Below are 26,152 nucleotides of genomic sequence, written 5' to 3' on the forward strand. Positions count from 1 at the left end.
ACGTTCGGTTGTTTTTTTGTGGCTGCGCCGCCGACGGTGGGTTTTAATTTCCAACAACGCTGGTGGTGATTCTGGAAAATGAGGGCGATTTAAAAATAAAATAACCAGGCACACGCCCCCGAAGGAAGGACTAGCTAGCTAGCTAGGCTCGAGCCCGCTACACCGACCGGCCGCCCGCGGTAGATCGCGCGGATGGTCTTTGGGAGACGTTGGCGCTGCTTAGTCTGTGCTGCATTTCTTCGCATGACCTCATGCCTTTTCACTCGTCTCAACGCTTATGCGCAGCGTACAACAAAAACGTTCCTTATATCAGAGGTGTGTGGGAGACCCGGGCCTTCACGGGCGCCAGCCTGTTTTCCGATTGCCGCAGAAAGAAGAGGCGACAACACAACAAGGGAAAGTAGGTAGAGAGTGAAAAGCTCAACAACGTCCATGTCTCGATTAATCTATGGAAGCTAGCTGCCATGCGCCCCTTAAACCTGTCATATACCAAACGGAAAATGTGTACCTCTGGATTAAAGCCAGCCTTATCCAGCCAGTCCCAGAATGCAAAGCCAAAGAAGGATATGTCATCATATTCCTCGTACGACATCATGTCTTCGTCCCCATGGACCAAAATAGTTATCATATGCTGACCGCAAAGCCCCCAAAAGATCCCCTATGTCCAAAAGATCGAGAGGCACATAATCGTTTCCTTTACAAGGAATAAGAAGAGAAAATAAAACAAGACCTATGGACACCGATTCCGAATGCCCGCCGTAACGTCGTTAGAATCCTCCATGCAAAATGATGATCAGTTACCACGCTGTGCTAGTCTTAAAAAAGAGAAAAAAGAAAGAAAAAAGAAAGGCTCAGTTGTTATTGCCTACCACACTATCTCGCCGTCACACCCCTTTCGAGAGCTCTATATGTCGGCCATGTATCGGGAAACGGGTAAAGAAGCGAAGAAAAACAAAATAGTGGTGTAAAAGTGGGAATAAGACCGCGATGCTACTCTACGAATAGATGAGGCCGCGAGGTTAAGAGGGTCCAGGAACAACTGAACACCGTCCATCTAGGCTTGTCTACGCCTGGCAACCAGTGATCGTATCCAAAGAGTTATTGCAATCGTCGAGCTGTGGTGATATGTTCCGGGTATCATGTATTTCAAAAAGGTTCCAGGTCATCAAACAGTGACGCCTTTCGTTCTCTGTGAGCAGGATGCCTTGGGCGACGGTCAGCCTCAACGTAGGTTGCGCTTCGGTTTGGTTTCCACCAGGCATCTAGCGACATGGCCTGGCTGGCCGGCTCAAAACCTCCGGACTGGCCCAGATCACAACGCTCCAGCTGGACCAGTCCACCACGCGTCCTATCCATGCAGAGAATGTTGAGGTCTTGCCCGTCGTTCGTGAACTCGACGCCCCCTATTTCTCCAAAGAGATCGAAGGTCTGCTTGTGAGCGAGAGTTTGAACGTCAATGATGTTGACAAAGTCGGCCTCTTCAGCTGCAACGAGAACTCGTGGGCCGCTGCCAGTGGGCGAGAATCGCAAGCTACGCACTCCAGCCATTTCTGAGCGTATAGTAGTGAGCGGTGCACTGGTGCCATCAGAATTGGTCCATTTTCGAGCGTCCCAGATCTTCACGCTCATGTCTTGGAAGCCGGTCGCCACAGTCCAACCATTATCTGACCAGTCGCAGGCGAACCCAAAATCGCGATGGCCACCCAGCTCCTGAAGAATCTCACCAGTGTCGGCGTTGGCAATCATGACGTTATAATTGTCGCCAACCATTGCGCGTAAGCGGCGGTCGGCGGACAAAGCAGAACAATTGATAGGGCAGCCGTATTGTGTATCTAGGACAAACTTTTCAGTGGTTACATCCATAACGCGAAAGCCCTGGTCATTAGACGCGAAGGCGGCCATTGGTGCCGATGAGTTTCGTGACTCGTGAATCTGTAAGTGGTTGGTGATGCCGCTGATGTGGTTGGTAATTTGTCCTTCGGTATATTTCTTGTCCTGACTGTGAATGTTACGCATGCAGTACTCGCCGTTAAAAGTACCCGCAACGAGCATACCGCATTTGGCATCCAAAGTTGATATTTGAACACTTCCCAAATCGCCCAGGTCCATGGCCACCTCACTCTGACCGGACACAGGGTTGATTTGGTGCACAACCCGTTGTCCCGGGTAAAAAGCGCGGCTTCTCCCAGCACATGCCAAAATGTTACGCAGCTGGAAATGAGCCAAGTGGACGTTTTGACGAATATCCATCCGGCGGAACTTGAAAAAATTCTCCGTGTTCCGAATGATTCGATCTGGCAAGTGAGGCTACAAAGTTCAAGTTAGCCTCGTGGCGAAACTCCTTGGACATGGCTCAAACTTACACCCCACACATCTGAACCTGTTCTGTTGGTATAGTTCTTGTAGTCCAAAATTCTGCGCTCGCGAGCCTTCATCCGTGTTACCCCAAGATCTTCCCAGTTAATACCTTGCACGTCATATCTGTCACCCTCAAGGTCTGGATAGCCCACACGGGCGACTTTCATTGCCGCCTGTCTATTCAGGGACTGGATTCCAGGACTAGGTCCGCGAGGCTGATAGCGATTGCCACGACTGCGCCAGGCCCATTCTTTTAAGAAATCGGTCAAGCAAAGGTTCTCTGGGCCAAGTGTGCTGGGATTTGGATTGCTGACAGCCGGAGGTCCTGCTATTTGCCACGCGGCCTCATCTTCGTCCATGGCCCCGACCTGAAACTGTTGGAGCTGCTCAGCAACGGGCGGATAGAACACATCGTCATCATCGTCATCATCTTCCAAGCCTCCGGAGTTCAACATAGGGTGAAAGGGTATAGTATTGAGCGGGGTAGGGTGAAGAGGGCCGGCAGGGTCGAACGCAGGGCCAGTCATCGGCACGCTCCAATAGGTAACCATGTGAGCAGGAGGTTCTGTGGGCGAGAGCTGATCCCCGTGGGCAGTGTGAGTGAAGGCCTCGAGAGGAGGGCTCCCAGGATAATGTTCGGGAGTATTTAGGCCGGCCTCGGTCTCGGGCATGGGAGAGAGGATGCTAGTGACGGTCATTACATGGTCCAGGGGAGCACCTCCGTCACTGTCGCTCATATCCATGTCTTCGTCGTCCTCGTCGTCGATGTCTTCTTCGTCGTAGTCTTCGTAATCATCATACTGTTGGTCTTGGGAGAAAGCATGGGGGTCGTGGTAGTAGGATGATGGTACCACAGGAAAGGTCGGGTGGTAGTATAGAGGATCGGTGCTAGGGTAAGAAACTTGAGCAAGGTTTGCGCCGTTTACTGGTGGTTCTTGGGAGTGGTGGTGTTGACTGGGCTCACGGTGTTGATGGTCGTGAGAAACATCAATTGCCGGCGTGGCAGAGGCGAAGCTATGGTGATTGTTCGAGGTAGCGGGAGTCGCCTGCGCCTGGGAAGGCTGGGAGGCGGTTTCTGAGGTTCTCGGGCGCATTGTGTTCGCTTCAAGTCTGAGTTGTGGCCAGTGGCGGCCAAATGGGCATCATCGAGGTGAAGCGCGCAGGGAAGGGCAAGTGACCGTCGTCGGGTAGGATAAATGCGTCCTCTCGTGCGGTTAAGGGTGGAGGATGTTGGATATCTCCTCAGCTCCGAGTCCTCCTCAGTGAGAGAAGTCGTTTTAACGGGTGTCAACTGCCTGTCTGTTATGCAGATCAAGGGTCTCCGCTGCTTCTCCTTACAAGAGCAGCTCAAACACCAGCCGCAATCCAGATCTCGCGCAGTCAACAATCGGTGTGGGACGTCTATTAAGGGTGGTGGCAACTCGGTACTGGAGCGGGGAATTCGAGATGAAGGGTGCCGTCAATTCGAAACGTGTAGTATTAACGCTTGCCCTGTGTGGTCGTGGGATGCGTGGCGGAGAGTGGTAAGTCGTCTTCTGGGTGAACGGACGGAAAAGGGTGTTGCAGTCTGGTCCGGGCTGTCGAGAGAATGCGGTCAGGCTTAAGTCAGGTCGAGTCCAGTACTGGTGGTGTTGTAGCAGGGCGGGAGCGGGACTGGGACCCGGGCGGGATGTCTTTGGCTGGGATCGAAGGACAATGGGGGTAACCTCAGTCAGTGGTAAGGTGAAATGGCAATGGAAGGAAAAGGCGCGCCAACCAAACAACGGGCCGCATAGCGAGACGGTCTGATGGTTGAGTTGCATTCCCAGGGCACATGGGCTTGAGGAAGGTATCTACGATGGCAAGGTACTTGTGAAACTGACTCTGGGCGTACAAGATCTCAAGTATATCCCCAGCCTGAGTACATTTTGTGGGACCCTAGCTTTTGGTGCCGCGACAAGGCCCGATCCCTCAGCTCTGCCAATCTTTCTCACTAAATCGTTGGGTGCTGGCTGGGAAGAGCAGTGCTAGTCTTTGTGGGTTCGGGAACTGTGGAGGAGGACAAAAGATTGGATTTTCCTCCACCACCAACCAGTAAGGCGATCATGTACCTCAGCTCCCACGAGCAACGTCATGACGATGGGAGACAAAAGCATTCCTCCTTTTTTTCAGCCGCTAGATCTATGCTCAAGCTGAAGCTCGACATCGCGGCTTCTTCTGGAGCTTTCACGGTACGCAGGGCATAAAATGTTACTTTGGACCGACGCGTGCAGAGAAACGACAGCAAAGGCGATGGTGAGGTTGGCTCTAGGACGCCACTCCACCAGCAAAGCAGTATTTCATTACCACTGCTGTGTACATTGCCATGTACACACGCAAGGAAGGACGGGAGGGGCATGCATGCCCTTGACCACTCATGCTGGCCAACCTCATACCAAGGACACAGGAACCCTGTCTTCTGGGGAACCCGAGCTCTGCTATGTGGGCATCTCTTTCTTTTCTGCGCACAGAGGGAGGACTATTATTGGGAAATTGCCCTAGCCTACCAGCCAGCGACTGGCTCCGCCGTGTTTCTATGGACGCCACCTCCAATATCATATGCATGGCTGACTCTGAGCAGAAAATGGTGTGCTGTACTGAGCCCAAGGGAACCGCAGTGCAGCCCAGCAGTGAGCAGAATCAAAGGAAAGCCATTTAAGCGCGCGCAATATGCAGCACTGTCTTCCGTTATGAACGCATCATAAACGCATCAGAGAAAGAGAAATAGAAAGATGGAGAGCATATTTAGGGTGGGTAAATTTGGCGTCGCTGGCAGACAGTCAGGCAGGCCGGGGCCACTCACACCCCAGCCGCCTCATGTCGCACAGAAGCGTCCCTTCGCAGCCAGATTCAAGGGATGGAAATGCGTAGTTTTTGACAAGCACGCATGTCGCCACAAACTAACTGAACTAGACATCAGTTGCGTGAGAGGGAGAACAGGGCAACATGGTCAAAGTCTAATCCTCATCCTCCTTCCCTCTTCTCACCTTGTTCCTTCCACAACGTGGCCGCCTTCACTTCTTCAACTCTCTCTGACGTCACAGTTGAGTGGACGGTCATGAGGTTAATCGTAGCCTAAACGTCTTTGGCGGACCTGACTCTCGCAAAACGCTAGTTAGTCATTAACAATCACAAACGCAGTTATGCAAACCACGTTTGGCATCCCAAACATGCTCTAGTGCGCGAATATACACTTGACATATTATCTCCTGTACTTAAAGAGCACTGCAGATCCTTCCCCAAAGCCCGAAGCCCAAAGGGGTAAGGGAAGGGGGGGGGCTCAAAACCAACAGCAAATGGTCGGTGATGCACCTTGCCTTCAGCTGTGGTTTAAACATCTATGTCGCTCTTCAGCTTCCCTGTGTCAATTAATGATCTTACGACATGTGTTTTTGTCGCCTCTTGCTCGTCAGTTTGAGCATTGACGAAAAGCAGCATATGTCAAGGAAATTCCCATAGCACCAATGCGTACAATATGACCTGTCACCAAGGCCACTCTCTGACCTTGGTTTCCAGGGGTGCCAGCCCACATTCATGTAAGTCGTTGTATTAGGAAGGCTCCCCTTCCACCCCGACCTAAACTAGTTGATAGAGCGCTCACCGACTGCCACCTGCCAGCAGAATCCGACCAAGAACAGGCCCTGCCTCGTCCTAGTCCGTTGTTCTGTTTCCCTCTCTATCGCGGGACGCAGCAACGGCATACTTCGCGGCCGCCTCACGCTGGCTGACGAGCTCGGCGACTCACACCTGCACACCGCCGAAACCGCCTCATTCGCCAACTAACCCCCTATAGCAGCTGACATAACGATAAAGCCGCAGCGGAATGCAGAAGCTGACCAACTATATCCTCCAAGAGAAGCCACAGGCGACATCCGGCAATGGAATACCAGGGACCGCCTGCCAGCCGTCACCCGTCGTAGAGACAGAGTCCACCCCAACCTCGCCCGCGTGACAAGAGACCCGTTGAGGTGATCAATCACATTCAGCAGCGTGCGGTCTCTCGAGTATCAATCACCCAATACTAATCCATTTGCTCCGTAGCTCCAACTTCCAGCTCCGCAAAATCGTTTCTTTTTCACCTTGCCAGGCTCTCTTCTCAAATGCCTGTCCCCCTTGCCTATCACGCAGGGACTCAGAATACAACAGGGGGGCGGGGGGCCAAAAACTCATACCACTTCCTACTAATGGAGAGTTGGTTGTCCATACAGTCAGTGCTCACATAATCATACAGTTTTGCAAACTCTGGGCCAGCGGTATTCTTGCCTCAGCCGGCAGGATCCTTCAGCAGTTGCAGCCAACCGGCATGCAGAAGAGTGGGCAAACCAGGGCGGCCCAGTTGAATATCTCACAGCATGATCGGCCAGGTGCCCCATTAGAAATACAGCGCTCCCTGGTAACAGGTTCTGGGTCGACTCGGAAACTGTCAACAACGTTTTCCTTAAGGATCAGCTAGAACACTGACTAAGATCCGCAACGCTTTTGATTACCTATGAATCCCGCCTCTGCTATGTAGCCAGAGACTCGATCATGCTCATTTCCCGTCGTCACTGGCGCCAGCCCGTCCCGAGATACATGGGGGAGCGGGTACTTTCTAGAACACGAAGAGGAGCTTACATAGTAGTAAGGAGTCCACACCACCATTACTACCCAAGCTTGCGGCGCCGCGCCTCGGGTACCAGCATATCGACCATCCCACGGCACACCGGTTACGATTCTGAGAAGGAGGAAAAAGAAACAACAACACCATCAACAAGGGCCCGTTTCTCGCGCAGTCACTGTAAGACTTTAGGCTCCATCGGGCAAAGACCGTGCAATTAGTATGCCTGCCACACAAAAAATAAAAATAAAAAGCTAGAAACGAAAACACAAACCAGCCAACGAGAGAAGGGCTGGATAACAAAATCAAATGAACGTGTCTCGGCTACCTGCAGCTCATGCGATCCCCTTTCTCCCTCACTCCCTTACTGGAGTGTAGTCCTCCCACATCCGATGTCTGTGCCTGGTCTGTGTTTCCTTACCAGCTGTTTTTGCTTTCCTTCAACAGTAAAGTCTGCCCGCTGTCTGCCTGCCTGGCGGTTGGGATGAAGAGCTCCAGCCCAGCCCAGCTCCACACTCACACCGGGCCGCCGGGGTCTCTAATAATTAGATCCGTTCCCGTTTCCGTTCCGGTCGTTCCGGTTCCCTCTTTGAGTGCCGTGAGTCCTGAGAGGGGGATCATGGGAAAATGACGCTGGCAGCAACAGCATCAGCATCAGCAACAGCTGCAGCAGCATTAGCACTAGCAGTAGCAGTAGTTGAGGTGGCAGCAGCCATCACCGATCTCGCAAAGACAGCGGCATGGACGGGACGGGACGAGGTAAGAAAAGCACAATCTCATGAATAGTCTCCCCCAAAGAAGAAGCGCAGACAAGCCACCGTTAGCCCCGATTCCTCTTCTTACTCTTCATCCCGCCCTCTTCCTCTCTTCTCTGGTGAAAAAAAAAATAAAAATAAAATCCCCTCCTGCGCGCGAGAGTGAACGAGAAAGCTACCTCGTCGCATCGCCCAAGGTGTGGTTACACTGGGGCCGCGCATCGTTGCTTATTTCCTTGGTCTGGATGTGTCAAAATACGTTTCCCTCCCCCGGCCCCCCTCTCTTCCCACACCCAACGCGAGGCCTAGTAGAACGAGTAATGGCCCGATTCGAAATGTGCATCTGATCCAAAACAAGACATGCGCTTCTCGGCCGGAACGGCGAAAGGGGGCTCAGAGGACGACGCAGACAGATAGATAGACATACAGACAGACAGACAGGCAGGCGGGCTGGCAGTTATTGGGTGTCCTCTGTTTATTGTTCTTTTTTTTTTTTTATTACTTCATTGTACGTGGTGCAGAAACAGTAGGTTGGGCTCTCTTCTCCTTCCAATAATGGATATGGCTGGGCACAGGGCAGAGACGGATCAACGGAAACCGACGGTCGAACGGACGGGCAATAGTCAATGGATGATGGCTATTGTGTTGTAGGTGGGTGGATTTGATTTACTACTAAGACTTATTGATGGATCGATCTTATGCATTTCAGGGGGGAAAAGGTAGACAAAACCACCATCAGACACGCATTTGTGTATGTACTCAGTCCTTCCCACGATCGCAAAGCGCCATGCTCCCGCCAGACCAATGGCTCCAGTAGAGAAGAGTGACCAAGAAGCCAGTGTGTGCAGTCCGTCATCATCAAGGCACAATGGAGGCAAAAACAAAAACAATGTCAGGTTTCCAGCTCGAGGGGAATAAAATGTAGAATAAATAGATCTCGACACGAAAACACACTCGGCCATCTCCCATTATTACAAGTGCCGAGCCCTTTGACTATACGCCGTAAAAACCCCCCTTCTGTATTGGTAATAACCATCAAGGGGGGAGGGAAAAAGTGTAAACAAAGGCCCTTGATCGCGCCTCTCGTATAAACCCAGTATATCCTCATGCTGCTCAAACAATAACGCCCGCCGTGTGATTTTGCTTTTTATGCGTCAGATTGGTAGTACTCGTCATTGTAGTGGTGTCCTGGAGGCATCGACCAGGTGTTGCCGCCTCCCACGACGTTCTCCTTGGAGCCCCAGTAGTTGCTGCGCGTCCGACGGTCGCGCTCAAACTCGGCCCACCTCTTCATGGTGATCTTGCTGCTGTCGAACTCGCCTTCATACTCGAGGCCAGCCTTCTTCGTCTTTTCACCTGCCGTCTTTCTGGTATCACCCCACGAGAAGTCGTCAAACTTCCAGAACGCGTAAGTGGGCAGAACGAAGTTCCAAATGGGCAAGGAGACGAGATAGATGAGCATCCAGAGAACGTAAGACCATGAGTGTGCGGTCAGGACAATGAGAACAGCGGGAAGACCAAGAATAAGACCTAGCAAAACCAGAGGGATAATTTGCGGCGGCTGATTCACGATGGAGATGACGACTGGAGAATGTTAGCTGAGCTCTGTTCATTAGCTAGGGAAATCTTTACTTACCGACGTAAAAGGTGAAAGCAATAGCAGCAGGCAACACAAGCGTTCCCATCAGTTCAATAAAAACGACAAACTGCATACTGAAGCAGAAAGTACCACACAGGTCACGGACCAGAACCAGTTCCATCAAGTTATGGATAGTCGAGTTGATCCATCGTCGACGCTGAGAAAGCAAAACGGCAAACGTGTCGGGAACGGTGGTCTTACAGACGGCTTGAGGAACAAAGACCTGCTTACGCTTGGGGAAAGTTCGAAGCATGAGAGTCGTCAGATAGCGATCCTCACCGAGTAACAGAAGGTTCTTCTTGTGCAGGGTGTCCACGACGTTCTCTGAGTAGTGTTCGACGATATCAGGGTTGGCCAGGATAGGGACCCAGTAGTCCTGAGCTCCCTTGGGCGCCTTGATGCGGTACATGCAGAAACAACCGGGCAAGCAGGTGACACCACCAAATACAGACTCGAAGGATTTGGCCAGGTGATGAGAGATGAAGTACTCAAAGACCTGGATGGCGGAAACCCAGCTGTCACGCTTGTTGGCAATCTTCGTTTCTCCGCAAAGACCCATGATCTCGGGGTCCTTGACCATGGCAGAAACCATGTGAGTCAAACTATCGGGGAAGACCTTGGTATCGGCGTCGACCATGAGTACTATCTCGTAGAAATCAGGCGATATACCTGTAACCTTCCACAAACCGTTAAACATTTCGTATTCGAGCTCAGTCATACGCTCATCGAACATGACCTTCTGGAGGAACGACATAAGAATAATCTGACTGTCACGCTTGCCACGGTTGCCCGGCTTGGACTTGGTAGCCTCATCGGGTGTGCCGCACTTGACTACGAGCAAAACGGGAACCCTCTGTTGCTTCTCGAGGGGAATGGCAGATTTGGCACCGTAGTCGTAGAAACCGGAATAGACCTTAGCCATGTTGTGTCGCTTCGAACCACTGGCAACGGCTACGTAGGAGAAAGGCTCAACCTCATCCGGGTGAATAGTATGGTCCTTCATCATCGCCAAGCAGTAGTCGGGGGTCGACATGGTTTCGCCCTGACCCTTGATGATACCGTCACAAATAATGACAATGACCTTGTGGCTGTTGGGGTAGTCGGTCATGGCGATAGAGTCTAGCGTTGTTCGGAGACCAAGATCACCTTCAGAGTAGGCGGTGACCAAGCACATAGTGTGAGCGAGGGGGAATCCAAACGGCATCCAATCGGCAGGTGGTTGCGGAACCACAGCCTCGTGAATGAAGCCTGCAGGTCCAGGGCCTTCAGTCGGGCTGGCAGTGCTAGTGTAAGGGTCCGAACGGAGGAAACTGGAGCGGCTGTCGTTGCCCTGGCGGTACATGGCGTTGCCTGGATGAAGCATGTTGTTGCCCGCTCCGGAGCTGGCCATCGTCGTCGGAGCACGCTTTGCAGCGGGCGGAACCGCACCGGCTCCGTAGACAGCAGAGAACCTGGAAGTTGTAGGAAGGAAGGAGCTGCCACGCTTGCTGGTACGGTCAGAAGAGCCATTAACGCTGCTTCCAATATCGCCAGGCAGTCTAGGAGGTGCTCGATAGATGTCTTCAGACCAGTCCTCGATTTGGCGGTTACGCTTGCGCTTGTCTCCGGACTGAGACGTCTTGGCAGCTGCGTATGTTCGGCTGATGAACCACTGGAAGAAGATAGCGAGGAAGAATCTCGTCAAGACAACGGCGAGAATGAGAACCAGCGAAACGTAGAGGACGACCTTGGAAGCAATGCAACCGACAGTGTCAGTATCGACAGATCCGACCTTGATGATCTCCTCGAAACACTCAGCCATCTGCTTGTCACTGGAAGACTGGAAGGCTCTGGTGACATCACGTCCACGAATAGCCTTGTTGACGGCCGAGCTCTTGTCCTTGATTTCGTTGAAGCGTGCGGGCACTTTAACCTGGGTTGTGTTAAACCAGTTAAGCAAGTCCAAGTCGAGGACATTGCCAGAGTAGACAATCAAGTTTCGGGTGCTGTTCTTGATGTCGTCCCAGGAGAAATAGACGTCAGCAGATCCGCTCAAATCAAGATAGAATGTATCGCGAGACTTTTTGGTAGTGTGACACGCCCATCCCAGGTAGTAAGGAATGGTCAAGTTAGGCTTCGAAGATCCGTCCTGGTTGAAGACTGTGCAGGGGAAATACCAGGCCAGATCGCCAGCGCTGTTCGTAGGAACATCAGACTTATCAGCAGCGGTGATGAGTCCTTTGCAACGACCATTGACGTTCTGGAACAAGAAACTGCCATCCTTTCCACCGTTCTTTTCAGGCAAGTCGTACAAAACGTTGGCGCCGTGAGTTCTGTTGATCATGGGCACACCGTCAGCGGGGGGGTGGCGAGAACCAGACAAGTCGTAGGCCGTTCCGTGGAAGATCATGTACCCCCCCGACACCTCGTTGACGCGAAGACGAGGTGGAGGGGTTCCGCATACAGCCTGGTTGAAACCGAAGGTCAAGAAACCGACGAAGCCCATAATGAGCAGGATGAGACTGATCAGGCCGACCTTTTCCCTCCAAGCTCGCTGCTGGGCTTTGGAGGCCATACCACAGCACTTCAGCATGAAGTTGGGGCACCAGAAGGTAATGATGGCACAGTAGACGTTCCAGAAACTTGGCGGGCTAACCTGCTCGACCTGCTGTTTGCGTTTTCCTTCCTTGGTCAGCTTGCCCGACTTGTGTCGGCTCACTCGCTTCGTCTTTGTCCGGGTCGGACCTCCCTTCTTCTCCTCCACGCTGCCCTGCCTGCTGTTTGGGCCCCTGGGCGGAGAGGCGTCAGAGTAGTTGTCGTTGGTCTGCGAGCGCCCTGAAACGTCAGTTGTCCCTTCCATGTCCTCGGTAATCGGGTCGTTTCCAGTCGCGGACGGCAAAACGTTCATGTTGGCGGCATGCTTGCGGTAGTAATAGTTGGGGTGGTCCTTGTCGATCCTGTGTCTCTCGGGTCGAATTAAACTTCGTTTTCTCTGGAAAGGTTCGGGCGAAGAAGGACCTGCGACTGAGGCTTCGAACGTCGGCGAAAGCGGCATGTTCTCTGTGTTGATATTAGGAGACGAGATTGTCTCGGGGAAAGATGTCGCAGAATGCCCACCCGCAGAAAGTCCACGTTGATGAGAGGGTCGTCCTCCTACGGGATAGTAGCCGCCAGTCTCGACATCTCCGGGACGGTTTCGTCGCGAAGGCGAGTTCCTGTATGATCTACTGTTCTCGAAAGGAGAGCTCGCTCCGGGCCTTTCAGGGAGAGACATGGTCCTGTGAGGAAATCCATCGTTAGTCTTGGCTCTTGAAGGAGGGTGAAAACAAGCGAGTATGGTCGTTAAAAGTCGGGTTGGGAAAGAGGGAGACTTCACCCTTTCGAAAGGAGAGCGATGTTCTGTCGCGCGTAAAAACGGACGACAGAAAAACTCGAGCTCGAATCTTATCGTCAGGGGGTAGGGCTTTTCGAAGGAATGCTCAAAGATGCAGAAAATCGACAATTGGGGGGGCAGAAAGTGAAGAGACAACAACAAAAACAACAGTAGCAGCAGCGAAAAGACGACAGTCGGTTGCGTTGCAAATGCGGGTCGCTGGCTAGCAGAAGGAGGTCATACTCACAAGAGTTGTTATTGGGAGGAAGGCACCTCCAGGCAAGATTTGTGGATAGTCCAGGCCTCGTATCCCTGCTATTGGCGGGGGGGTTGTTCCTTGGGAGACCGCGAATCAACGGGGAAGCGTCCCTTTTTTCCACCCGGCTTTTCTGCGTCTCTGCGCCAGCAAATCGGGGGGCGACAGTCAAGCAGGGAAGGTGCCAGCAAATGACCTGCTTTTCAAAAGAGGGCGCAACCTTGCTTACTCCCTTGTTCACTGCCTTTTTTTGCTGCAATGACTTCAGAAAGGAGGGCGAGAAGCTGTGCAAGAAAACGTGGGCAATCCTGGCGCAGCTTTCACAACATCGGACAAACAGCCAGACCCAAAAGCAAGCGATGAACTCTTGGTCCGAAATGGGTGCCGTGCTATGATTTTTTTCCCCTTTTCCTCGAACTTCCTTTGTTCTTCGTCTCCTATAGCGCTTATTCGCTGCAGATTGCGTACCTAAGCAAGCGCACGGTTGATGCGCTCTCTCCAATTTCGATCCTTGGTCGACCTGGGGCGGGTCGGAGAGAAGGGGTCGTGAGTCGTGTCAACAACGGCGACAACAGAAATGGCGAGTAAGACGCAAATATAGACAACAAATTGGGAACTCGATGGGATGAAGGTCTTTTTTGGAACGGATGGGGATTATAGTCGGAAGAGAAAGGGGGTTGCGGCGCGCGAATGCAGCGAACGTAGTTTCAGATGGAGGCGAAACGGCGTAGGCGTTGGATGGATTAGAGTAGGAGCAGCGATGGTGGCATTCGGCAGCCTGCGAACCGCCCGGGCTATTTCGATAGTTGTACAAACTTGGGTTGGTGGCCCTGCCGGATTTTAGGTTCGATAGGCGGCAGGCGTACCAAAAATGAGCGAGCGAGCAATGGATTGATGAAAGGGAGCGGCCGAACAATTAAAGCTGACGCGCGATTGTGCGCACTGCCTCGTTTGGTCCTTTTTCGGGAACGAGAGTAATGAGGTGAAGGTGATGATGTATATGATTGCCGTCGTTGTTCCTCGGCGTCGGATAATTGTCTGTCACTCACGGCTGCGGTTGGGATTAGATTAAGGCAGGGAGCAAGATGATTCTCTCGACTTTTGCGTCGTCAAGGAGACGGATTTCGCAGGAGAGACAAGGCAAAGTGAAAAAGAGTGAGTCGTTCGTCGTGAGGCCAAGAGGCAAAATGGAAAGGCAAGTTACGAAGAAGAAACAAAAAGAGAACTCGAGAGAGAGAGTGTGTGTGAGAGGCGGGTGTCTGAGGGGCTGTTTAGTTGGCGAAGCGCCCTGGAGGAAGGGATGGGGATGGGGATGGAGATCACACACAATTAGGAGAGTCAAGTCCACCAGAGAGGACAGGGCAGCAGTAATAGGACACAACAGCAAGGGAAAGAGGAAGTGAGTCCGTTCGTCTTAGCCCTCCCAATGTTGGTTTAGGTACTTGGTCTAATGCGAGAAAAGGCATGACAAGTCGAGTACCGTCTTGCGGCGCTGTACCGTGTCATTACATTCCAAACCGCCACAGCCTGGCACCTTCGCCCCAATCCATCTCGTATTATTGGTTTCGACATTCGCCTCACATTGCTACTACCTGTTCGCTGTATCCGGCTCCCCTACTGTCGTTACCAGACCACTGTGTACCACCAGGCGAGCCTTTTGCACGACACTTTGGCCCTTCCCGCTCCTCAGCCTGATGACCAGGCCGCAACTGAGGTTGTCGATGAAGATTTGTTCGCCGAGGTACGGATACTTGAGCAGAGTCCACCCTGCGATCACCATGATCTTCTCTCAAAAAGTGGTCCGACGGCGCTTTCCACGTTGTACGTAGATGTCGAAATCCAAACCACAGAACGCTAAGCTTAGAGTAACGTTATTAGCAACCAGGGTGGGCACCACCGGGGCAGTACCTCATTCAGCTTGGGGACAGGGGGGGAGACTTGGGTGGGAGACTCGATGCGCCCGGTATTCCCAGCCAAAAGTGCCGCACGAGTACCGTAGTGCCCGTTCCATTCATAGGTATAACGTCAACGGTGGCTTTACTCTCTTTCTTTCTCATCCTTTCTTCCTCGCTGGCACGCAAATGAACGAATCCAATCATCCGCCCTCGTGCTGACTCGGTCGTTCCATTCACCCTTCACTCCGTTGCCTGCGCCGTGGAGCAATGGGGGGAAAATTGAGAAAGGTGAGTATTCCGAAGGAGGACAGTAGCCCGTATTGTCCCCATGCCGAGCATGAGAATCGACCCGCAGTACCAAAGTCGAATACGGATACCAGGATATGCGCTTGTAAACTAGGTTAGTCTGGAAGACCAGATCAGCATGCAGGACCAGGGTTGCTATTTTCAAGCCCAAACCCCTGTTGCCCAGTCGACCAGCCGCCCAGCCGCCCCCAAAGCTCCAAAAATGTCACTCCTCCAAGAGAGAAGAAAAAGAGAGTTTCCCTCTTCCTTGCCAGCTTTACACCTTGGGTGTTAATGGTAAATCCAACATCCTGTGTCTGTACCCTGCGCCAGAGCCTGATCTGAGCCAGCCTGTTTCCGCTTCTGAGCCTGTGCTCAAATGCTAAATTCAAGTTGCCGCCCCCCCTCTTCCCCAAGTTTAAAAAAAAAAAAAAATAGAAGGAAAAAAGATGTGGGACCAAAGTTGCGGAGGGAACGACCACAAACAGAAGAAAGCGTTTTGATTATCCTCCAAGTCCTTAGTCAGCCCGCCCAGCCAGTAGACCTCCTTGGCTGGAACATGTCATTACCTTATGCCTCTACGGTCTGATTACCGTCCGCTGGCTTTTGCCTGTGTGTCCTGATTAATGTCTGGGCTTTGTTTTTTGAGCTCTCCAGCCTCCAAAACCTCATTTCGGCCTCGGGACGATTTACTCGCCCCGCCCTGGTATGGATGGACGCAAACACCCTCCTGAAGCGTGGGCAGAATTGACGTCGTGCTCTCTAAGCTGGCTCTTCCAATTTCCCTGCCCTGTTGGTACCGTTAGCCTCTTGTTTTATGGCGGCGGTCAACAATGTACTATTGTCCGTCGTTGTTGAGACGCTGCGGAATTCCACCCTTTCCAGCGGCACTTGGGATGATACCAGCCAGTGAGATAGCCAAGATGACGGTGCGTTTCCAAAGAGTCGACCAGGAAATGTTCTACCTCACGGGCATATGGCCCTCATCCAGGGGGAACGTCCATATTTTTTTTCTCTCAATACGAGGGGGAATACAGCTCTCTTCCGTCCACAGCTACACCTACAGAAACGATGCTAACCTAATCTTGAGGGGTCTTGCTCGAACCCAGCGGATGTCGGCTCCATCCATCCATCCATCCAATCTTCCCTTACCCAGCATCTTGCAGGTGTCAAAGCAGACCATGACGAGAACATCAGCAAACTTACTTTCCTTCTGAGCCTGGGCCATGGTCTTGGCCTTTTCGGCTTGCTGCGTCCCCGTGCCGCCCTCGCTTGGAACGGGTATCTACGTGCTAGTCGTTCAGCCTCCCCCTCAAGAGCGTCCACTTGAGCCCTGCCGTTATCGTGTAATCCACAGCGGCTAGCCGCAAGTTATGTGTACTCTACACTTCCTTCGTCCCACATGTATTGGGTCCCAGACGTTTCCGTCATGGGATTCTCGGAAGCAGATAAGCGGTTGACGCAAATTTGTGGGGGTTGGAATTTCACTGCATGCCCGCGTCTGGCGTTACCAAGACCCTGAGGGAGAGACCGCCAAGGGCTCAAACGGTTTGCCTTTTGATATCCCATTTTTGGAAGGTCTGCGAATTGTTAGTGGCCAAACTCTCGAGTGTCGAACTCAACTATCAGACGAATCTCCGTCTGGTCTTTTTTTCTGTTTTCCCCTATGCTTTCTCGCCCAGAGTTTAACAGGTCGGCCAGTCCCAACTCTTCAATCGAGTCGTCTAAATGTGCTTAAACCTTACCCGACATCCTGTATCAGGCTAGGATGCAAAACCTTCCAAATGGAATGTAGCAAGCCACAATCAAGTCTTGTTATCTTTACATACATAATCTACTGATGTTGGATCCGGCGCAATATGTCGATGCCACATTCTCTGTTCGCCTCAGATTGCCTCATTGTTGCATGGGACTATGTGGCTCATCGATGCTCCTCATGCTGGCGGCACGAAAAAAATGTGCCATCGACGTCCTTTGCCGAATCGAATGTTCCCGAGGCAAGTATTTCCAAACGAGTATCCATATATCATCTCCCTAAACCCCTCCATTGTAGAACTCGATCTGGTATTCTACACCTTGGTAACACCCGGAAATCATTAGCCGACCCAGAAGTGATTTTCAGCCTGTTATGATGGCATGCGCCGAGGTGCTGATCAACATCACGTAGGGATACTGAGCCTTGAGTGGACCCCTTCTGAGGACGTTGCCCCATCAGTCCCATGCCCCAAAGAAGCTTTGGGCGACGGACGCATTTGTAAGGCTGCCATGTCGAAATGCGGTGAACATGCAGTTGGCCACGGCTTGCGGCTAACCTAGGATGCTGAGATTTCCGCAAGGCTGATATGCCGGCCGTGTTTCGTGGACAATTTGGATCCAGAAATTAGCGACGGCTACTGAGCTAGCCGCATTGATTAGTGTTGTAGGCAGGATGTGGCTATTCGAATACCGGGCACATCACCAAGCAATTGGAGACGCAGGCGCCTTGGCGGGCCAAGTGGCGCCAGACGGAGCTGTGGGAAGGAGGAAGAACGGCCACATCTCATCAATCAAACAATACGAGGGGGGGTGTGTTGGTGTCTGGAAGAAAAAGGGGCCAACTTGTGTCCAAGATTGCCCTGTCCTCCCTCGAGTTAATGTTACATGAACTCCATGCCGGTACGTATATTTCATTGGCTGGATTCACACAAGGCTCGGGCGAAGGGCTTCTGGGGCTTGCGCTCTATGAATATACTAGTAGAGCCCGCTATCCATTCCTGAGATCTTCAGAAGGACATCCCGTCGAGCCAGTAGGAGGTCGGGCGGATTTGAATATGACTGGGGCTCCAATCGTGCTTGACAAAACTGTGGCGATTGATGTGCAGGATGATACTTGAAATGGTTATTTCGATTGTGAGGCTCATATTAGGTTTCGCGAAACGTTGCTAATAGGAAGCGGAAGCTCGCCAATGGGGGATCAGTGGTTGAGCCGACTTCAAAGGTTATGAAATCTTTAACTTGCAGACATGAATTGCCATCCCGTGCTTTGCGGGGAACGAGGCCGCAAACAATGATTGGCGCCAGTAGGTCGGGATGTTGCAATCGCACGCTGTGGCTGTAGATCCGCGATGAGCGCCGTGGCCGCCGCCATTTAATGTTGGACCCACAGACGACCGGGGGGCTGTGGAAAGACTCCGAAACCAAAGATACGGCAACGGATGCTCAAAAGTGCAGTGCATCACAGTCCCAGAGTGTTCGCAATGTGACGGAGTGATGCTGGATCTGCATGTTTTTGGTGCAATTCTGAAGATATGCAACCAGTGACACAGCTAGCGGTAAGGTACGTTACGCGGGCAAGGCAGTCCAAGAGGTTCCCCCTCACTCTGAGCTCCGCTTGGATATGGAATGGAATAGGGGCTCTGTGGGCATTGAAGGTGCTAGGCTCGGTCGACTTGGCATGCACAATAGTGGATGGACGGCGTTGATCAAAGGTAGCCCGTACGAGGTCCACACTTTTGTTCGGTCAGTCATCCATGCATGCATACGACTTCGCGATAGCAACAATCTCGTGTGGGATGATGCCTCACATGACGAGCAAAACCCGCATCGCCCGCTTTTCTTCGTGGAATCCCGCACATCCGACCCCTTCTCTAAACTCATACGAAGCGGAAGTGATAGAGATAACAAAAAAAAAAAAAAAAACAGAGGAGGTGTGTCTGGTGACGGCGAGACCGACAGCAATCTTTAGTCTCCAAGTGTTGACTGTTAGTTTTATCTGTTTAGTCCAATTGCCACGGTCACTTTGCATGCTCACTCGATTTTTTCCCCCTTCCCTCTGTTCCCTTCCCAGTTCCTCAATTTTCAATAGCGGCTGCAGGGTCGACCGGCGCGGTCATCAATTAGACCCTCGAACCTCGCACCCTCGCTAATTCAACCATCAGACCCACGTTGGGGCGCCGCTGGCCCGCTGGTGTTGGACTAGAACCCACCTGAATATTCATGGAACGGCGGAGACACTGAAGCTGGAGATGGTCAAAATTGGAAAGCTATGCGGCTGGCTCCCACCGAGACGTTTCCCAAATGCGTTCGTGATCCTGCTCCAAAGGGTACAGGCTAGTTTACATCTGGTATTGCTGAGGTGATGTTTCGAGGCTGAAAAAAGGCCCAGCTGATAGACAAGATGTGCTGACAATTGTCGAAACGAAAACGCAAAGACGGAGTGCGCAAAAAGTCCGTCGTGTCTCATCGTTCTACGAACCAGATCTTGCAGAAGAATCAGTGGTGTGTCGTTCACTAACCCGAGTTCTAGCTGAGGTTACGTCGGACCCGTCTTTTTGGCAGGGTCTCTGGTAGTGGAGGACTACCCTTAAGTCCCTTCTTTCTCTCTCTTTTTTTTTCGCACAGGGCTACAGCGGGGAAGGTGACAGTATCCCAGACTACTACAGGCCGGGTGAGGACAAGGATCTCGGAGACATGAATCTTTTCTTGTCAAGGTCGGATTTGCCTGTTTGCATCCCAGCAGATGGCCAGGAAGGGCGGTACGCACCCGGGGCTGGGCAATGGCGAAGAAGGGAACAGAGAAGAATGAGGCGAATAGGAGGGCGAGGGCTGGGCACCCCCTCCGCTCAAGGTGAAACGGACGATATTATTGCTTCATTAGCACCCGCGGTGAGCTCAAGGCACGGAGGCCAGAGGATTGGCAAAGAGAGAAAAAAAAAAAAAAATAGAACTAAAAGGGATGGCATGGGATGGATCCCAAATAGCTACTGCAACCTGTAGGGGGGCCTCGGTCATCTATCTCTGCCAGGCGGCCCCAAGCTGAGCCAGGGTTGAAGGCATCCAGATTCAAATATCTTCCTCTGCCCCTTTGGTGAAGGGAATCGACGCGCATGGTTGATATATTTGAAGCTTCTCTGGGAAAGAACCCATGAGGTTACCGCTACTAGTGATTTTCACCCGGCCGGCCTGGCGCGCTGCGAGAGATGCGGTGACTTGAATAAAGGTGGCATGGCAGCGGAGCGGTGTCGCAATGAGATTTTGACAGAAGCAGAGTTACTGGCGCTAAAGTTCCTGGGATAAGAGACCATGTTGGGCGTGAAGGATGAACTCTTTCTTGGGTCTGTGTGCAATTATCGGTAATGGCGTGCATTCGTACTACAGTAGTTTTTGGAAAGTAGATCGGAGAAAGGGTGCCATTGATTGCAGTGAAGTAGTGATGATGGTGCCAGTCTGTGTAAGTCAGCTAAAAGGGCCCTGCGGTGGTACCTTGGCATGCACCAAAAATCAGGCCGATCTTCCAGTCTCTCCCTCATTGATTGCTGGAAGAGGTACAGGTACTGGGGAACCATTACCTCTACTATGTACATACGAGGCAGGAATGCTCGTCGCATCCAAGCAGAAACCGTTGCGTCCCTTTTGCCAGGGAGGCAAACCCGACTTTGCAGATACACCTAGGTAAACTGCACTGCACGTTGGACACGGGGCAGGTGGCAGATCGCAGGTCGCAGGGTGTATGGAGGCTTGTAGGACGTATGCGCTGTGCTGCAAGTTGTAAGTTGCATTACAGGCGGCGAATGGCAATAAGGAGTGCCTGACTCCGTATGTACCTGAACACCGCCCATCTCACCGTTTCGTCCACCACCTCGAGGCATGGCATGAAGGGCGGCGCCCTGTAAAGGAGACGGGAGAACAAGTTCTATTGGACATTGGCGTTAGGGGCACACGTCCCTCTGGCACTAGGAAGGGCCGGAGCCTCGTGTGAAGATGAGCAAATCGTCTGAGACGCTCCCTGGAAGCCTGCCGACTTTTTGTAGCGTTACCAGCATTGGACGCCACGTCAATTATACCAACCCGAAGTACACCATCAGCCAGGCACTTTTTGCGCCAGGGCATAGCCGAGTACCTCGACTCTCTGTAATTTGACCAACGGGCAACTGTCCGCGGAGCTATTGTGCCTTGCCGTAATCCGGTAAATCCAACACCAGGCAACCAACAACCGTTGGATTGGGGGTTATGGTGGTGATGAGAGACCATCTGGCTGGTCAATAAAGGTGCAAAGTGATCGGGACCTGAAGCCACCTATGGAATCTCATCTCTATATCTCCTCTCAGCTCTCTCGCCATCCCACAGCCGCGGCGGCACGACTCTCCAGCTCTGGGCGCATGGCGTCCTGTTGCTGACTGCATATGTTTACAGCCTTGCCTTGTCCTTCTACGGTTTTGGTTTCTTTTTAGTTCCGTTCTGGCTTAAGGCTTCTATCGCATCAGTTCTCGGCCTTACTGCGTTGTTCAGTACATACTAGATTTGACTCTCATTCTTCCTTCCCACATACATCATCAGCCTCTCGGACTATCAACTGTGACATCCATCCTGCCCGCTCTGGGCCGTTCCCCTCTTGAATCGAGACAATTTGGCTGCGTGGTAGAAGTGTCTTGAGCTGTCTCCCCGTCCGAGTTGTTGCAGACTAGCGCCCATAATCATATGGGATATCTCACCCACTGGTTATATTATTCGTTACCTCTGCTCCTTCCGAGTGCCGCCTTATTCTTGCTCGAATTCCGACCCTGGTTGTATGTCAGTTGCCTACCACACAGCCCCCTTCACTTCTCATCAAGTACGCTGCGCCCTTTTCCTTTTCGTTCAACGCCCAAAAGAGGAAAAGATAATAATCAACGACGTCGCCATTGTGAAATCCACGACGTCACTCTCGTGTGCGTGGGCAGGGCTTATTGTTGTACGTGTTGCTCCCAATTCTAGTGCCGTATTCACCTTGCCGCCGTCCCCCGTCCCTTCTCCCCTTCGTGTTCCCTCTCTTTCCAACCCGAGCTACCTTCCTCAATTCGGACAGTACCTGCCCTGTCAGTGCCCGGCTGGTTTGTCAATCAGCCCTCCCTCTTTCAAGGCAAGCCCCAGCTAGCCCCCTTGGGCACAAGTGTCCCGCTGGTTCCTCTACCTCCTGTGCGCTACAGAAGCAGGCGCACCCCCTGGCAAGGCACCATCCTCTTTGCCAGCCCAGGCCAAGCCCAAACCCGAACAGGGCCCTGGCCTGTAGCGACGCTGTACGAATCGGCCCAGTACCCCTGTGCGGGCCAGCACCGGTGTCAATGCTAGTGTGGGTGTGCAGGGTGGGTTGAGTGGGTGAGAGTGGGTGGACTGGTGCTCGGGATCCGCGCTGGGCTGTCTCTGGCTCTGACTGAGGAGCTTTCTGCTTTGCTACCTCCCCTCTTTGCCCGCCTGTTGCTACCTCTGCTGCCTCTTGCTGGCCCCTCCGTCTCTTCCTCGTCTCCCAGGTTCCCCCCGTCTTTGACTTACATAACAAGTCAGGCATGCCACGCACCACGCATTGCGCTGCCAAGGGCCCATTCCCAAAACCTCAACTCCATGCCTACCAGTATTCAGCTTGAACAATAACTCATACACGCCGGTGGTTTTGCATCCGCCCTGGAACACCTCCCGCTAATCTGTTTTTTTCCACTTCTTCTCTTTAGTTTCTAGCCTCCAGATCCACGCAACCCTTCAGCCGCTTTCTTGCACAGCACGCCTTTTGTCACTCGTTCTCCCGTCTGTCTACCAGCTTAGAGAGTCGTAACCAAACCCATCCATCCCCCTTCCGATTGCTCCTCTACTGCCGTCTTCCAGCCCGGTATCATACCTCGTATAATTCACAATTTCAAGCAAACGAGGCGCATCCTTCTTCTTCATCTCTCTTTTCATACTGACGAGAAGATTTGGATCGCAATAAAGACGGTGTTTGCCGTCCACTCATAACCTCTTCAACTTCACCTACCTTGACTCGACTCTCCCCGACCGTCACCCAAGCAAAGGAGTTGCTCGGCAGCCAAACTTTCCCGCTCCCAACGGCTCCAATGGCCGCCGTGACGGCATCGACGCCAGTCATTTCTTCGGCTGCAAGCCCGAACCATCTTCGTACGCACATGTCCCCAGACCGACTGGCCATGGGCGACGACACAAGCCTCCAGTCAGGGTCGGCTCGAATCCGGGACGCTCCCGCTTCCCCTGTCAGGGTGAACTTTCAGGCCGACAACTGGGCTCAACCCTCCAATGCCAACATTGAGATGGCGCAACCTTATCGAGCAGAATTTTCCGTGGTTGATCAACCCCCAAAACAATACGCCCCTCCCCCTCCTAAGCACAACTCAAGCAACGACCAGCCCGGACGCCAAATGCCAAGTCGTGATGGAAAACAACTACCACCCCTCGCCACATCGACCCCCTACACCGCCGAACCTGACCATTCAAGTCCCGCGATCTCCAGACCGCCCACTCAAGGTGGCAACGATCAGATCTACATCGCAAAACGGGGGACGCAAGAGTCGCACAATTTCAGCATACCGCGGTCTCCAGATGGCAACCGCCACAGTCGGGAGTCGGACGCAACTGCCTCAAGCACAGCGCAACAGCAAGCTTCGGCAGAATCGTCTGCGACAACCAGTGCAAGTTCGATCTCTGGCAACAATGAGTCGCCCGATTACAGAGAAGAGGAATCCCCCGAGAGCTCAGTCGTAGACGGCAACATGCCCGGGAACCAGTCCGTCCCCATGTTCCAGTATTACCACCACCAAGAATACCCTCCTCGCGTTTCCAGCGTTCCCCAAGAGTTAGATACCCGTCGTTCGTCTTCCAACCCCAGCCTCAATGCCGATGGGACACCCGTCAACCGCCACCTGACGCCGACTGGCTTCACCAGGAGAAGTTCGATGCCGCGGCCATCGTCTGCCTACTCTGCCATTTCGGATTATGCGCCTAGAGGACGTTCACCCGGCTTAATGCCCGGAGGTTCTCATATGCGGACTCCGTCTGGCACTCGTAAGTCCCCAGAAAACAGACCAACCTCGTACGCGGAGCTTTTGAATGTGCCATACCCGCAGCCTGCTCCGGCCCCAATCAATTTCGACAACAACCAGCTTAGAAGTGCCGTGGGCAATAATGCTTCGCTTCTCAGTGCCCAAAAGACCTTGGAGATGTACCGCCAAAATGTGAAGAAAACCAACGACTTCTCTATTCAGTACTCCTTCGCCGTTTTCTTGATTTCTACTGCTCAAGAGCAAGGCCTTGACCCGAGCGACCCCGCGCCACGCAAGGGCAGCTCGAACGCTCAGAACGGCCCATCTGCCCCTCATGAACTCCTTCGCGAGGCAAAGGGTATCCTTCAGAAGCTCGCCAGCGGCGGCTATCCCTTCGCACAATACTACCTGGCCGATGGTTACGCCTCTGGTCTGTTTAGTAAAGGGAAGGAGGATTATAACCAGGCATTCCCTCTGTTCGTTTTAGCTGCCAAGCACGGCCACGCTGAATCTGCATACCGTACTGCCCTGTGCTACGAGTTCGGGTGGGGCTGCCGCAAGGACCCAGCCAAGGCTGTTCAGTACCTGCGCATGTCGGCATCGAGAGGACACCCGGGCGCCATGTCTCGCCTTGGCAAGGCTTGTCTGTCTGGTGATTTGGGCGAGAAGCGTTACCGAGAGGGCATCAAATGGATGAAGTTGGCAGCTGAAGCAGCGGATGTTGTTTACAGCGCGGCCCCTTATCAACTGGGATGCTTGTACGAGACGGGCTATGGTGACGACATTTTCCGCGATGAGAGCTACGCTGCAGAGTTGTTCACAAATGCTGCTGAGCTTGGCCATCCCGAGGCCAATTTCCGCATGGGTGAGGCGTACGAACATGGCAAACTGAACTGTCCCAAGGACCCTGCACTAAGTGTTCACTTCTATACTGGTGCCGCCGAGCGTGGCCATGCGGGCGCCATGATGGGTCTCTGCGCATGGTACATGGTTGGAGCCGAGCCGATCCTAGAGAAGGATGAAGAAGAGGCTTACGAATGGGCGCGTCGTTCAGCAGAACTGGGTAAGTCGCGACATCGGGTGGACCATGCTGCCTACGGGATGATACTAACATTCAATCAATAGGTTACGTGAAGGCTCAGTATGCCGTGGGCTATTTTACAGAAATGGGCATTGGCTGTCGACGAGACATCCTAGAAGCCAACGTCTGGTACGTTAAAGCCGCGGATGCAGGCGATGAACGCGCGAAGCAACGTCTGGCAATCATTCAAGCTGCCGTCAGCGGTGGCAGGCCAATGGAAGTAGCGCCGCCGAGGAACGGCAAGGTCAAGAAGAACGGCGACGACAAGGACTGCATAGTAATGTGAAAGAGGTTTTGAAAAGGAAGGGAGCATCAACTGGACTTACACTACTCAATACCGGCGTTGACAGGAAGGGCAAGGAAATCCAACTACACTAATGATCTAAAAGGACTGCCCTCCGTTTCATGGGACTCCTTACGGTACGATTTCTCGCTGCAGTTGCCGCTCTGGCTGTTGGATAACGGACGGAGCTCGCGTTCATCGGCATCCTTCTGACTTTCCTTTTTTACTGTTTTTTTTTTTTTTTCGCACCATGCATCTACGAAAAGAAAGTCGACTTCTGGAGGCGGTTTTTGATGGAATGCAGTACAGAGGACGCTGCGCATGGACGAAAGGGGCTGGGCTTGTCTGTTTCTTTGCATGTCTGTCTCTATGGACGAAAAACTCTCCATCTTCCTGGACCCACCACATATTTGGTCTCTTGTTGTGTTTTTAGTTTTTCCTTTCGTTTCTTGGGGAGAGAGGGTTTCACGAATTGCATTTGCATGGCATGATGGTCTAGATACCTGGTTGCTTCGAGTACATGATGTCTCGTTGTACCCTGTATCCGGCCTACTAGCGAAAAGGGCGTTTAAGAGAGGGAAACTCTTTGCGACAAACAGGTCAAGCTTGTGAGTGTGTGCGCATGTGTCATCTGTGTACGTCTGGCTGGGAAATCAGAGGAAGCCTGTACATACGAGATACCATAATCCCCTGTCTCGGACAGGCGTCTTGGAGATGTTGCTACTGTGTTCATGTTTCGTGACTAGTGTTTGGTGGCCGGCGACGACAATTTACTACGTAGTAGATTCCCATCTGGTCTCACGTATATACATCGGGCCGTTGCGTGTTTCATCCGGAGTTGTTTGACGTGTTC

General features: G+C 52.6%; 3 protein-coding genes across 3 annotated transcripts; 1 reads left to right on the forward strand and 2 right to left on the reverse strand.

The window, feature by feature from the left end:
* Positions 1 to 1,146: 1,146 nt before the first annotated feature.
* Positions 1,147 to 3,452, reverse strand: CTRU02_205880 (WD repeat-containing protein; the record flags this gene model as incomplete). Its single annotated transcript, XM_036722955.1, has 2 exons — positions 1,147 to 2,307; positions 2,364 to 3,452. The coding sequence occupies 2 exons, from the start codon at positions 3,450 to 3,452 to the stop codon at positions 1,147 to 1,149; spliced, it is 2,250 nt and encodes a 749-aa protein (XP_036585253.1).
* A 5,423-nt stretch (positions 3,453 to 8,875) lies between these two features.
* On the reverse strand, positions 8,876 to 12,620 carry CTRU02_205881 (chitin synthase 4; the record flags this gene model as incomplete). The annotated part of the gene is made up of 2 exons (XM_036722956.1): positions 8,876 to 9,312; positions 9,365 to 12,620. The coding sequence occupies 2 exons, from the start codon at positions 12,618 to 12,620 to the stop codon at positions 8,876 to 8,878; spliced, it is 3,693 nt and encodes a 1,230-aa protein (XP_036585254.1).
* Positions 12,621 to 22,996: 10,376 nt separating this feature from the next.
* CTRU02_205882 (chitin synthase activator) lies at positions 22,997 to 25,302 on the forward strand (the record flags this gene model as incomplete). The annotated part of the gene is made up of 2 exons (XM_036722957.1): positions 22,997 to 24,998; positions 25,061 to 25,302. The coding sequence occupies 2 exons, from the start codon at positions 22,997 to 22,999 to the stop codon at positions 25,300 to 25,302; spliced, it is 2,244 nt and encodes a 747-aa protein (XP_036585255.1).
* Positions 25,303 to 26,152: the final 850 nt, after the last annotated feature.

Source organism: Colletotrichum truncatum (assembly GCF_014235925.2).
Source record: "Colletotrichum truncatum strain CMES1059 chromosome Unknown Contig_0003, whole genome shotgun sequence".
Lineage (NCBI taxonomy): Eukaryota > Fungi > Ascomycota > Sordariomycetes > Glomerellales > Glomerellaceae > Colletotrichum > Colletotrichum truncatum.